This window comes from Hemicordylus capensis, chromosome 5, assembly GCF_027244095.1.
Source record: "Hemicordylus capensis ecotype Gifberg chromosome 5, rHemCap1.1.pri, whole genome shotgun sequence".
Lineage (NCBI taxonomy): Eukaryota > Metazoa > Chordata > Lepidosauria > Squamata > Cordylidae > Hemicordylus > Hemicordylus capensis.
This window is the reverse complement of record NC_069661.1, coordinates 35714000-35726215: the sequence shown is the minus strand read 5'-3', so window position 1 is coordinate 35726215 and position 12216 is coordinate 35714000. Positions and strand designations below refer to the sequence as shown.

The following is a 12216-nucleotide window of genomic DNA, read 5'->3' as shown; positions in this document are numbered from 1 at the left end:
GCATCTTTAAGGGTTTTCTCCATAAAGAAGCATGGAGGTGTCAGCAAATGTATAGCTTCACGTCGGGGGCAAAGGGGTGGCCTAGAGCAGCGTGGGGTTAGTGGTAGTGCCAGGTAGGTCAAGGAAGCTACCTGAATTTTTTCAAAGGATTTGGGCAGAGGGCTGATTTTTGGTGAATTGTTGAAATTTACGCGTCTTTAAGGTTTTTTCTCATAAGGAATAATGGAGCTTTCGGCAGCCCCATAAGTGCACTTGGGGGGTGCTGGGGTGGCCCAGAGCGAGTGGTGGTGTAGTGCACATAGGGTGCCAACCACCCCCATGGGTTTCTAACAAGGTTCTGTTGTTTCTGAGGTATTCTGAGTGTAGATTCTATGACAGCAAATGAGATTTTCATTGAGACACCATGAATCCACTCTAATTTGCTATCAAATTCATAAAAAAATCTTACGAGTGTCCGATTGCTTTGGGGTTTGGGTGACAGGTACTCCTGGGTGCCAGCTACCATCCTACCAATTTTTGGATGTCCAAACCGGTTTGAATCGGTTCGAACCGGTTCGAATCGAACCACCCCCTGGTTCGGTTCGAATTCGAACCTGCAGCTCTAACCTGATGGCTGGTTCGGTTCAAATTCAAACCTTCGAACCACCCTGGTTTTAATTTGAACTGGTTCGAATTTGAACCAGTTCGCACATCCCTAGAACAGACACACTACCACCTGAAGCATGAGATCACTGTAAGACTCCAAGGAAGGAAGAAGAGATAGTATGGAGAGGACAAAGTTAGGAGAATCTTGGGGTAAAATATTGGAAGCATCTGTGAAGTAACAAGGAATCCCCAGAAGGGTTTAGAGAAGCCTGGGCTGTGAAGCAACTGCCCAACTGGGAGCTGGCACTGAAAGTATTGGAGAAGTAAAGAAAACTCAGTTGACCTTTAGCATGGTGGTTGTGTGTTGCTTGCCCATTGCTTCCTGGGCAGGCTCCAAGCCCTTATCATGTGGAGATGATGCCATGGAGTGAGGAGGGGCAAAGCACCAGTGTAAGTTAGTCAACACTTGTACACCAAGTGAGACTTAGGAGCTCTTCTCGCGATCAGTGAGAAGAGCTCCATGGATGTCTGCGGGGAGAGTGGGTTTGACTCACCTTCCCCGCAGATGAGCAGCTCTTTGTCCCTTGGTGGATGGATTGGGTGGTGGGTGGCTCCCGCTGCAGCTCCTCGGGTCAGGGTGCTGGGATCTGCTGCCATGCATTGCCCTGCCATACATCACCCATGCAAGTGTGCGGTGCATTATTGGGAAACCCCCCACCCCCTGCGAGTGTGCCAGCCACAGCAGCAAGCAGCCATGGTTGACACATGATCAATAAATGAGGTTAAGGGAGCATTTGCTCCCTTAACCTCATTTAAGAGGGAGGCTATTTAGGCAGATTTGCCACTGTGTAGCCACTGGGATTAGGCCCAATCCCGGCGGTTCACACAAGCGTGCAAGACTGGGCTGGGCTCCCTTAGCCTGGTTTTGCATTCTCGTGTGAATAGCCTCTTAGTCATGATTAACTTGGTTTGTATGTTTCCCAGTGTGTGGTGACATTGGGAAAATGAGAAGATCCATACAATGGGTTAGTTTACATGTAACATCAAACCATGGTCTAGTTCCTTGTCTTCTTATACTGCCTCCTCCCCATCTGTGTTCCACTTATTAGTTATTTCTGGGGTTTGGCCAACCTAGGTTGTGCTTGCCCGTCAAACAACAACTACTACTACCACCTGTATACCACTTTTCAACAAAAACTTCACAAAGTGGTTTACCTGGAAAAGCAATAATGATATAGTTCCCTTTCTCCACCAGGCTCACAATTTTAAAAGAAACCCAAGGTAGACACTAGCAACAGCCACTGTTGGGATACTGTGCTGGGGTCAAATAGGGCCAGTTACTCTCCTCCTGCTTAATATAAAGAGAATCACCACTTTGAAAGGTGTCTCTTTGCCACTTAGCAGGGGTAGCAAACAAAGTTTATAAACCAAGGTTTGATTTTTGAGGGGGAGAGAGCGTGAAGGAGAGAGTGTGCACGTATAGGGCACTCTCCCAGTATGCCAAACCATGGTTTGGTATCATGAACTGATTCACTAACGGCTGCACATAAATGATCCACCATGGACAACAATCTTCATATGGTCCCTATTTCTACCCTGAAGATGTTTGTTTGTCAGAATCAGATCTTAACCTTGTGGCTGCAGGAAGTACTTCAAGAGACAGCAAGATGGAAGGCATGAGTATGACCAGGATACATCAGACATATATGTATATGTATGTATGCTTGTATGTATGTATGAAGACCCATCAACAATCATGGGTGGAATGATGAGCAACAGATCTTGACACCTTTAGATGACACCTTTCTTCCTCTCCGTGTATATGTTTCCTTTCCCTCCCTCTCCTTCCCTCCTTAGTTTCTTTTCTTTTCTTTTCTTTTTCTTTTTCTTTTTCTTTTTTGAGCCTAGAGAAGTCCTCCTCCTCTACACTTGTTTTTCTGACTCCCTCAGCATTTTTCCTTCCACCTCCTCTTTCCCAACATTATTTCCTTTGCTACATTCCCTTTAGCTGTTAATGACAGTTGCCCATCCCCACCCGATTGGGCAGCTTATTTCTAACCATAGTTTGGTGTGGTATTGATGCAGTTTCTTAGATGGCCGGCAGGTGTCACTGGTTGACATGAGCATTATGAAAAGGAAAGGAGATGGGACCTGGAACAGAGAACCATAGAACATTGGTGGCTGCTTGCCTTTCCAGAAGCCTGGCCCTCCATTGGAAACAATTGCATTCATTTTAAGAATAATTAAAGGTAATTAAGGTTCTTAGGTGGCAGTTTTCTATAGGGGATTGAAGTGTACATCAGGTATGAATTTTCTAAACCTTTAAATGTCCTGAAAGGTGAGGGCAAGTATGGTGCACACTTGGAAATTATATATGTTAGATTGCCAGGCTGAATTGTATGTTGAACTGCAGGTTTTCTAGAATGCTTTTCTCATCTGCACTTCAGTGGATAGAGTATTGGGTGAACACGGCCCAAAGCCTTTGAATGGGGCAGTTTGTAAATGAAATAAATAAACAAACAAATAAATAAACTAATCTTAAATTCCATAGTTCCTAGAATAGCTATATATAATACCCATTAAACTCCAATTTGCAAGTACACAACTTGATGGCTTTGTTACCTAACAAAAGATGAAGCTCTAGGAAATAATCAGATATGGCCTTTCTTGGGTCTAAGTCATGTCATAGATTTCATACCCATGCTATGCACTAACATGGAGAAACATAATGTATGAACTTGATAATCACAGTAACGGGCACCAACAATTGATATGACTGTAGTGTCATTCCCACTGCTCCCCTTTCCCCCAGATATCACAATCATGAAAACTGATTCTTCCCAAAGCAATGGCTTGGATCAAGAGGTGCCCTCCAAGAGGTGTCCTTCCACTAGTAAAGATCTGATCTGGTCACAAAAGGCCTGTTTCCTATCTTGTGGAAGAATGTTGTGTGAGAAAAATGTTCCCAGATCTACAGAGTTGCTTCATCAATGCAAACTCTTGTGGAAGACCTGTACATGCCCTTGTTATGGTCTACTACTGTTTATATGCTACAACCTGATTGATTGATTAAGTGTAGTCAAGTCAGTGTCGACTCTTAGCGACCACATAGATAGATTCTCTCCAGGATGATCTGTCCGCAACTTGGCCTTTAAGGTCTCTCAGTGGTGCATTCATTGCTGTCGTAATTAAGTCCATCCACCTTGCTGGTGATCGCCCTCTTCCTCTCTTTCCTTCATTATGGACTTCTCAAGGGAGCTGGGTCTTCACATAATGTGTCCAAAGTATGATAGTCTGAGCCTGGTCATTTGTACCACAGGTGAAAATTCTGGATTGATTTGTTCTATGGTCCATGTGTTTGATGCTGGAGAAGACTTTTGAGGATACCATGGACAGACAGGAAAACAAAGTTCAGAGTTAATACTTTTTCTGCCTTGCTTCTTCAAAGTCCAGCTTTCACATCCATAGAGTGTCACGGGGAAAACCATTGTCCAAACAATTCTAATCTTTGTAGGTATAGACATGTCACGGCATCTAAATATCCTTTCCAAGGCCTTCATTGTAATCCTACCAAGTGCTAGTCTGCAGCGTATTTCCTGACTGCTGGATCCTTTACTGTTGATGGTCAATCCCAAAAGGCAGAAGCTATCCACCACTTCAATGTCTTCATTATCAATTCTGAGGCTGGTTGCTGTACCAGTTGTCATTTGTTTAGTCTTCTTTCCATTTAATTGTAGTCCCATTTTTTCACTGTGCTCCTTGACTTTCATTATTAGAGTTTGCAGATCATCTGCATTCTCATCTATCAGAGTGGTGTCATCAATCTAGCTCAGGTTATTGATTCTGCAGCCTGCATGTGCTTTATTCAGTATATTTCTCATAATGTAATTCAACCCCTGATATCCTGTGGCTCTGATCTTTGAAAAGCTTTCTGCTAGTATTTGTGTAAGACTTCACTGAACAACACTAAATCATTTTTTAGTTCTTCTCACTGTTCTTTGGACCCAATAATTGTCTATTTCCTACGTTATGATTTCCTATATTACTGCATAACCAGGGAAGGTGTGAATGTGAATTGTATGAATTGGACCCAAGATGTCTTGGGAAACTGAAGAAATCTCCATAGTTCATGGCAGTAGTTTACTTTTAACAGGCATCATGAATGGTTAATTTTAAACTGTAAATAATTGACTGTAAGTGCCTGAGAACATTTGCCTGTGCAAAATAAATGTAGGAGACACTTGACATGCAAATTCAAGCAATTTGAATTTAATAGAGTTTAAGATGTTATAGAACATGAAAGAGCTCAGGGCATTACAATAATTAGATTACCAGGAAAAATCAGAAAATGTGATATGTGTAAGAACATGAATTCAAAAACACACACTAAAGGAATCCAGTTAGTTTTTGGATTGCTGATTTCTTGTCTTTTTCCACATTACCATCCTGTCCCACCCCACCCCACCATATCCATGTTATACAAATCTGTAGTTCAGAGGCAATAATACGAGTACAAATGTGGGTTTCATTTAAAAAAACAAAAACCCATAGTGTCTGATTCTCAATATGGAAAATAAACATGTTGTGTAATGTCTTTTGCGGTATTGAAATACAGTGATGCTCCAGATGTGGTGATGTACAGCAAGCTGTTTGTAGGTTCTCTACTGAATGTTATCATAAAGTTGCTTCATACCATTTGTGCTATGTTGACAGGACACCCATGTGGGGCTCTGGTCACTTTAAGATTATTTGCAGGGAGGAGCTTTTTTGCTAGAAGATCTCTCTCTCTCTCTCTCTCTCAGCACAATGTGGTTGTAGTTTGCCTTCCTTCTGTTTCCCCCAGCCGAGGTGGAGCTCAGCACATCATAGAAAACAGAGAGAGGCTGCAGCTGGGAAGGAAAAACTTGAATCTATTGGTTGTAGGGATCAGGTCCACATTACACTGCAGCCATGTATAATGGAGCCCCAGTCCCTTCACCCTTGTGAAGTGCCACAACTTGTGAAGGCTTTCTGATGTTGTTCCCCCTCAAGTCCTAGCTAGCAAAGTCAGGGACTGAACTTGAGACTCCATGTGCTTTACCACTGAGTCCCATCACAGTCTCTGACCCTGAACGCCTGTACTCACTACCATGATGATGGTGTTATATGTAAGCCTGGCATGGACATATACAAATATATACAAACTAACCTGTGGTCCTGTGGCTAAATGACCGGTATTTCTTTTTATTGTATGACTGCTTTGGGGAACAGACTAAGGGTAGATCACATGTGCTCTTAATAAAGGCTGGTTGAGACATCTGGCTTGGCAAACAACCTCTGTGTGTTGTAAGATGCAGGCCTTGCCTTGAAAGTGAACACAACTACTGTCATAGGAATGAGACGGCATTAGAACCAAGCATTTGTGTACACTTTGATTGACTTCCTTACCATTCTAATGCTGTCTCATTCCTATGACAGTAGTTGTGTTCACTTTCAAGACAGGCCCTGCATCTTACAATGCACAGAGGTTGTTTGCCAGGCCAGATGTCTCAACCAGCCTTTATTATGAGCACATGTGATCTACCCATAGTCTATTCCCCAAAGCAGTCATACAATAAAAATAGATACCAGTCATTTAGCCAACCTCCCACTGGGTGTCAGTGTTTACTGCACATACATGAAAGTGAATTAAAGTCTACCTTTCTTACAAGGGGGCGGGGGGGGGAGCCTTCTAAGCGTCTTTCTTATACAAAGCACTGGGGATTTCAAAGGGTGATGCTGATATTTGTGTCCATCAAGTTTTTAAATACTTACAATAAAGGTCAGAGCTCACATGATATTTTTTTTAAAGACAGAAAACTCTGATGACCATTTCATAGGATCTCTTCTCTCCCCACCATAAAGTGGTATTTGCCATTGCCATAAAACCAACCCTCATTTGAGTTCCCATCTCAGCAAGTCAGATTCCAGACACAATCCTAAAATTGATGTTGATTGCCTTGTTATCCTGAATGACAACAAAGAAATCTATAGAAGTGTTATTTATTATTTTTTGATAGAATTTATATACCACCTGACTCCAGAGACTCCAGGCAAAGACAAAAACAAGACAAATGAGACCAGTTATTAAAACAAGAATTTAAAAAAATCTTAACACATTCAGAAATTACAGCAATTAAAAAAATCTAAACAGCAATTTAAAAATTTAAACTCAGAAATTACTAAAATCCTGGCTTTAAAAATGTGTCTTAAGGGTTCTTTTGCAGGCTGGTAAAGATGTTAAACCACGAATGTCTATAGGGAGCACATTCCAGAGCCTAGGAGTGCTTACAGAGAAGGCCAGTTCCCAAGTTACTGCCAGATGAGCTGGCGGTACGAATCTCTTTCATGATCTTAATGTGTTGTGGGGATCATGCAGAAGGCAGCGCTCTCCCAGGTAACCCGGGTCTAAACTGTTTAGGGCTTTAAAGGTAATTATGAGCTGGGCATATTCTGGGCATGTTGCTGGGCATATTCTGATACTAGGGCCTAATTAAGCTTGCAGGAGAGAGAAGAGGAGAGACAACATCTGCTTCTAGGTAGACCCCAGGGTATGAGACTGGGTGCCTGCCTATTTGCTTCTCCTGCTGCCACCCCTGTCTGTTATCTGCCCCCCAGGACTGGCTGCTGTGCTCAGCTGAGGCCTTGCAGGATTGGGGCCGGGGAGGAGGGTGACTTGGCACTTTCCTGCATTCCATCTACCTAGAGCTGCCTTCTCAGGGCTATATAGGCTTCTGCCAGTGGCGGCGGGGTCGCCACTGAAGGGGTGACAACAAAGGGGGTCACCCCTTTGGGGGAGCCACTTCGGGGGACGGCGAGGGCGAGGTCCAGGTCTCTTGGCCTAGGTATTTGTATATGGGGGGCATTTAATAGTGGACCTTCTATTTTAACTTGTCCTGAGTGAGACAATCTTAGAATGTGCCTGGGCTTAACTGGAGATGGGGAGACAGGGTGTGTGTCCACTGACTGTGGGGCGGCCGTTCCGGTCATGGTGGGGAACAAAAGAAGTAATGTTGGCAGGTCAGCGGGCTGTTACAGGGGAAGGGGACTTGGAAATCTAATAGCAGTTTCCCCTTCCGGATGTCCTGCCAGCTCTTTGACCTTGGGGAGCAGTGCCAATCATCCTTGGAACCTCACCTTGCTCCTCTGTAATGCCAGGTCGGTCCAGAACAAATCAGAAACCATCCATGATTCAATTCTGGATGAAGGTGCCGACCTGGGATGTATTACAGAGACCTGGCTGGGGGAGGCTGGGGGCCCAGTGTGGTCCCAGCTTCTTCCGTCAGGCTACTCTGTTGAGGAGCGGGTGAGGTAGTTTGCTTTAGAGTTTTGATGCAACAGTATATTTCAAAGAATAACACAAATGAAAATGGCATGGACAAAAATGATGGGATCCTTAACCGAATATTTTGTTGCACAACCTTTAGATGCAATCACTGCAAACAAGTGATTCCTGTAGCTCTCAATGAGACTTCTGCACCTGTCAACAGATAGTTTGGCCCACTGTTCCTGAGCAAACTGCTCCAGCGGTGTCAGGTTTGAAGGGTGCCTACTTCAGCTGCATGTTTCGGTTCTTTCCATAGATGCTCGATAGGATTCAAATCAGGGCTCATAGAAGGCCACTTCAGTTGTCCTTAACCATTCTTGGGTACTTTTAGCTGTGTGTTTTGGGTCATTATCCTGTTGGAGGATCCATGACCTGTGACTGAGACAGAGCTTTCTGACACAGGGTAGTATGTTTCGCTCCAGAATGTCTTGATGGTCTTGAGATTTCATTGTTCATTGTTCCCTGCACAGACTCATGGCACCCCATGCCAGATGCAGCAAAGCAGCTCCCAAACATAACCGAGCCTCTTCCATGTTTCACAGTAGGTATGGTGTTCTGTTCTTTGAAAGCTTCATTTTTTGTCTGTGGACATAGAGCTGATGTGACTTGCCAAAAAGCTCCAGTTTTGTCTCATCTGTCCAAAGCACATTCTCCCAGAAGCATTGTGGCTTGTCAATATGCATTTTAGCAAATTCCAGTCCGGCTTTTTTAATGACAAAACTGGAGCTTTATATTAGCTTTATATTAGGAAATGTATTATCTCTTCAAAAAAATGGAAGTGCCCAAAGCAGCTAACAATCAATTAAAAACAACACCATTGCAATAAAATCAAAATACAAAATGGCAAAAGCAGTAATAAAGTACAATACAGCAGCACAAACTAATGGTCGGACTTAACACAGGGAGATAACAAAGAACAATACAAGAGAGTTAAGATGCTTGCTAGAACAAAGAAGTGTTTAAATTTATTGGAAAAAAGAAAGCTGATCTAACTTCTCATGGCAGATAGTTCCATGTGTTGGGTGCCACCACAGAGAAGATCCTCTTGTGCATTACTGTCAGTCAGTCTTCAGAAGGCAGCAGGACCCATAAGAGAACCTCAGCAGATGATCTCAGGCAGTGGGAAGCTTCATATAGGAAGAAACCATCTTTTAGGTACTTGAGTCCTTGAACTGTGCCCTGAAATGAACTGCTGTGCACCAAAGATGACTTCCCATTAATGCCTATAAAGCCTATAAAGCTTAAAGTATACCGTCAAGTCAGTGTCGACTCCTGGCGACCACAGAGCCCTGTGGCTGTCTTTGGTAGAAGACAGGAGGGGTTTACCATTGCCATCTCCAGCGCAGTATGAGATGATGCCTTTCAGCATCTTCCTATATTGCTGCTGCCCGATATAGGTGTTTCCCATAGTTTGGAAAACATACCAGTGGGGATTCAAACCAGCAACCTCTTGCTTGCTAGTCAAGTCATTTCCCTGCTGCACCATTAGGTGGCTCATAAAGCCTGTTAAAATTCAGATGGAAAAGGTCATTATGTAACACTAACTTCCAACTCCACATTAATTCATTTAATTAATTTTAAATCGAGTTAGAAGCAAAAAGTAACACCCCCCTTCTGACAACTCTCAAATCTCAAACTGTCCAAATGAATGTCTCTTCTTTTGCCAGTTTACAAAAAGGATGCCTGAAGTTTGCATGCCACTGCACAAGCTTTACTTTTGTGTTATACAGATAATAAGCCAGCATCAGCTGAAAACAGTTTTTAGAAGTCAGGATTTCATCTGCAGCCCGGGTGGAGCACACCAACCGAGGTGTGAAGTTGCACAAGCATATGTGTCTAGGATCTGGTGGCCTCTCGCTCTGAATGTGCACCCTTCTGAGACCTGCACTTAATGGACAATTTTGTTTTGAAAGCAAGAGACAAAATAGAACCAGCAGACGCTGCCCCAGCTGTACTCACTTTGCCTCGCTAAAAGTAGTAAAATCACAGGGCTCCGATGTGTGTTGTGTGCTTCTCTACCAACTTATTCTTGTCAGAATCATAAATAGCTGAGACTTGGTGGGCGGAGGGCGGGGGGACCCACACTAATAGCAGATGTGCTAAGCATGACAGTCTCAGCTTTGTGAGCTTTGTGTCTGGCTAACCCTGAGTACCATTTAACTTCTTAAAGTGTTTTGTGACACCTACACGACAAATATGATTACCCACAGGACCTTGTTTGGGTTGATTCAAAAGCTCTAGGGACATAGGAAGCTGCCGTATACCAAATTCAGACCATGGGTCCATCTAGCTCAGTATTGTCTACACAGACTGGCAACGGCTTCTCCAAGGTCACAGACAGAAGTCTGTCTCAGCCCTGTCTTGGAAATGTCATGGAGGAAACTGGGATCCTTCTGCATGCAAGCTTGCAGGTGCTCTTTCCAGAGTGACTCCATCCCCTAAGGCAGGCATCCCCATACTGTGGCCCTCCAGATGTTGCTGAACTACAACTTCCAGCATACCCAGCCACAAAAAAATTGTGTCTAGGGATGCTGGGAGTTGTAGTTCAGCAACATCTGGAGGGCCGCAGTTTGGGGATGCCTGCCCGAAGGGGAACATCTTACAGTGCTCACATTTAATCTCCCACTCATATGCAACACTGGCGGGCCCTGCTTAGCAAAGGGAACAATTCATGCTTACTACCACGAGACCAGATCTCCTCCCATACAGATATTATCTCCTCCCCAGTCCGACATTCTGCTATACATGTGCTTAGGTCTCTGTGCACACATATGTGTTTTTGTGTGCATGACTGTCCATGTGTCCATGTTAAAAGTGTGTCTGGGTGCAGGCCTCCTCAAATCTAGGATACAGATAGGAAGCCTACTGCTGTAGATGAGCATTCAATGTCATGTATGAAGAACTAGACATGTGTACACTTTTCTACACGTGTACACTTTACACAGATTGTATATGTGCTGAACAGAGCCAGGGTAGTATAGTGGTTAGAATGCTGGATTAGGACTGTGGAGACTCATGCAGAGATGAACCTAGCTCATTTTGGAGCCTGGACCTAAAGGCCTTTGGAGTGCCCCCCCCCCACCGCAAATTAAGCATCATCATGCTCGGCTGGGTGACCACACCACCCGGGACAGACTAAAGAGATTGGGTGGGTGCAGGGGCTGTGGAAGCCCTGCACTTCAGCCCCAAAGTCCAGGTGTAAGAGAGCTTTGCTTTGTAGCCTGAGTTCGAAAATTTTATGAACTGAATTTTATTATTTCCATTATTTTTTGAATGAACTTATTCTATAAAGGGATCATTACTATATCTTTATCTATCTACCTACCTTACACTGACATTCACATGTGTATGTCAATAATTCCAGAATTAGAGAGATGTTGGTGAATGTTAATAGTACTCACTAACACATAAGTTGGAAAAACGGGGAAATAAATGTGTGTACATTCACAAATGAATCTGAGAATGCCAGAATCCAATCCACAGACGATTATCGACATAAGCCAAATTTTGCATGCTCACTGCACCATCTATGTATATATTGATAACGTATATAAAAACATCATCCATTTTATTTATCTGTCTCTATGCTGCAGTGTAATGGAGAACGTAATGAACTGGGGAGAACAGTTCTGTGCACCTTTCCCTTTTGATGCCTTGGCCTCCAGGCCCTGTAAAAAGAACAAGTGGGATGAGGGGTGATAGGGAGGTATACCTCTCTGCAGGTCATGAAGCAACATTGTTCCCAATAGCTACACCTTTTACTGCCTCTAAGAGTGTTTTCAGTCCAGTGAAAGGAAAACTTGATTATCTGAAGTGCCTCAGATGGGATGTGAAGAGCCAGAGCTGGAACAAGAGAGAAAATAGTGCAAGTCTTCCCTCTTTAACCCATAACAATTGTTGCTCTGTGAAAGAGCAACTGCTTTGCATACAGAAGATCCCAGGTTTGGTTTCTGGCATTTTCCAGGTGAAACACCCATCTGTGAATCATTGGAAAGCTGATGCCAGTCACTGTCAACAATACTGATCTAGATATCTATATCCTGCCTTGCATCTGACTCAGTACAAGGCAACTTCATCATGTGCTTATCTATGTTAACTCCTACCCTGCCCATCAAATTGTTAGCTAGCATGCATCTGCCTGTCTGTCTCTGTCTATCTATGTGTGTGCACACAATCTCTCTCCCTGAATGCCATATTGTATCTATTTTAATTAACTGGGGGGTGAGGGCAACCCTTAAGGGAAGGAGCTCTTTGTAAATCCCTTGAATTACTTAGCATGTGAATCA

At 43.6% G+C, this 12216-nt stretch overlaps 1 protein-coding gene across 9 annotated transcripts in view; it reads left to right on the top strand.

The window, feature by feature from the left end:
* Positions 1-12216, top strand: part of LOC128325886 (uncharacterized) — a 147006-nt gene that overhangs the window by 116780 nt on the left and 18010 nt on the right. For 4 of the 9 annotated variants that reach the window (XR_008307708.1, XM_053251735.1, XM_053251734.1 and 1 more), the window contains 2 exons: positions 8401-8475; positions 8936-9085. Coding sequence is in view for 4 of the 9 variants with exons in the window: in XM_053251735.1 (XP_053107710.1) it covers positions 8401-8475; positions 8936-9085 (225 nt within the window). In the remaining 5 variants the exon portion in view is untranslated. Of the gene's footprint in view, positions 1-8400; positions 8476-8935; positions 9086-9660; positions 10287-12216 lie in introns of those variants that run through there. The other 5 variants (XR_008307710.1, XR_008307711.1, XM_053251737.1 and 2 more) reach the window with 4 other exon arrangements.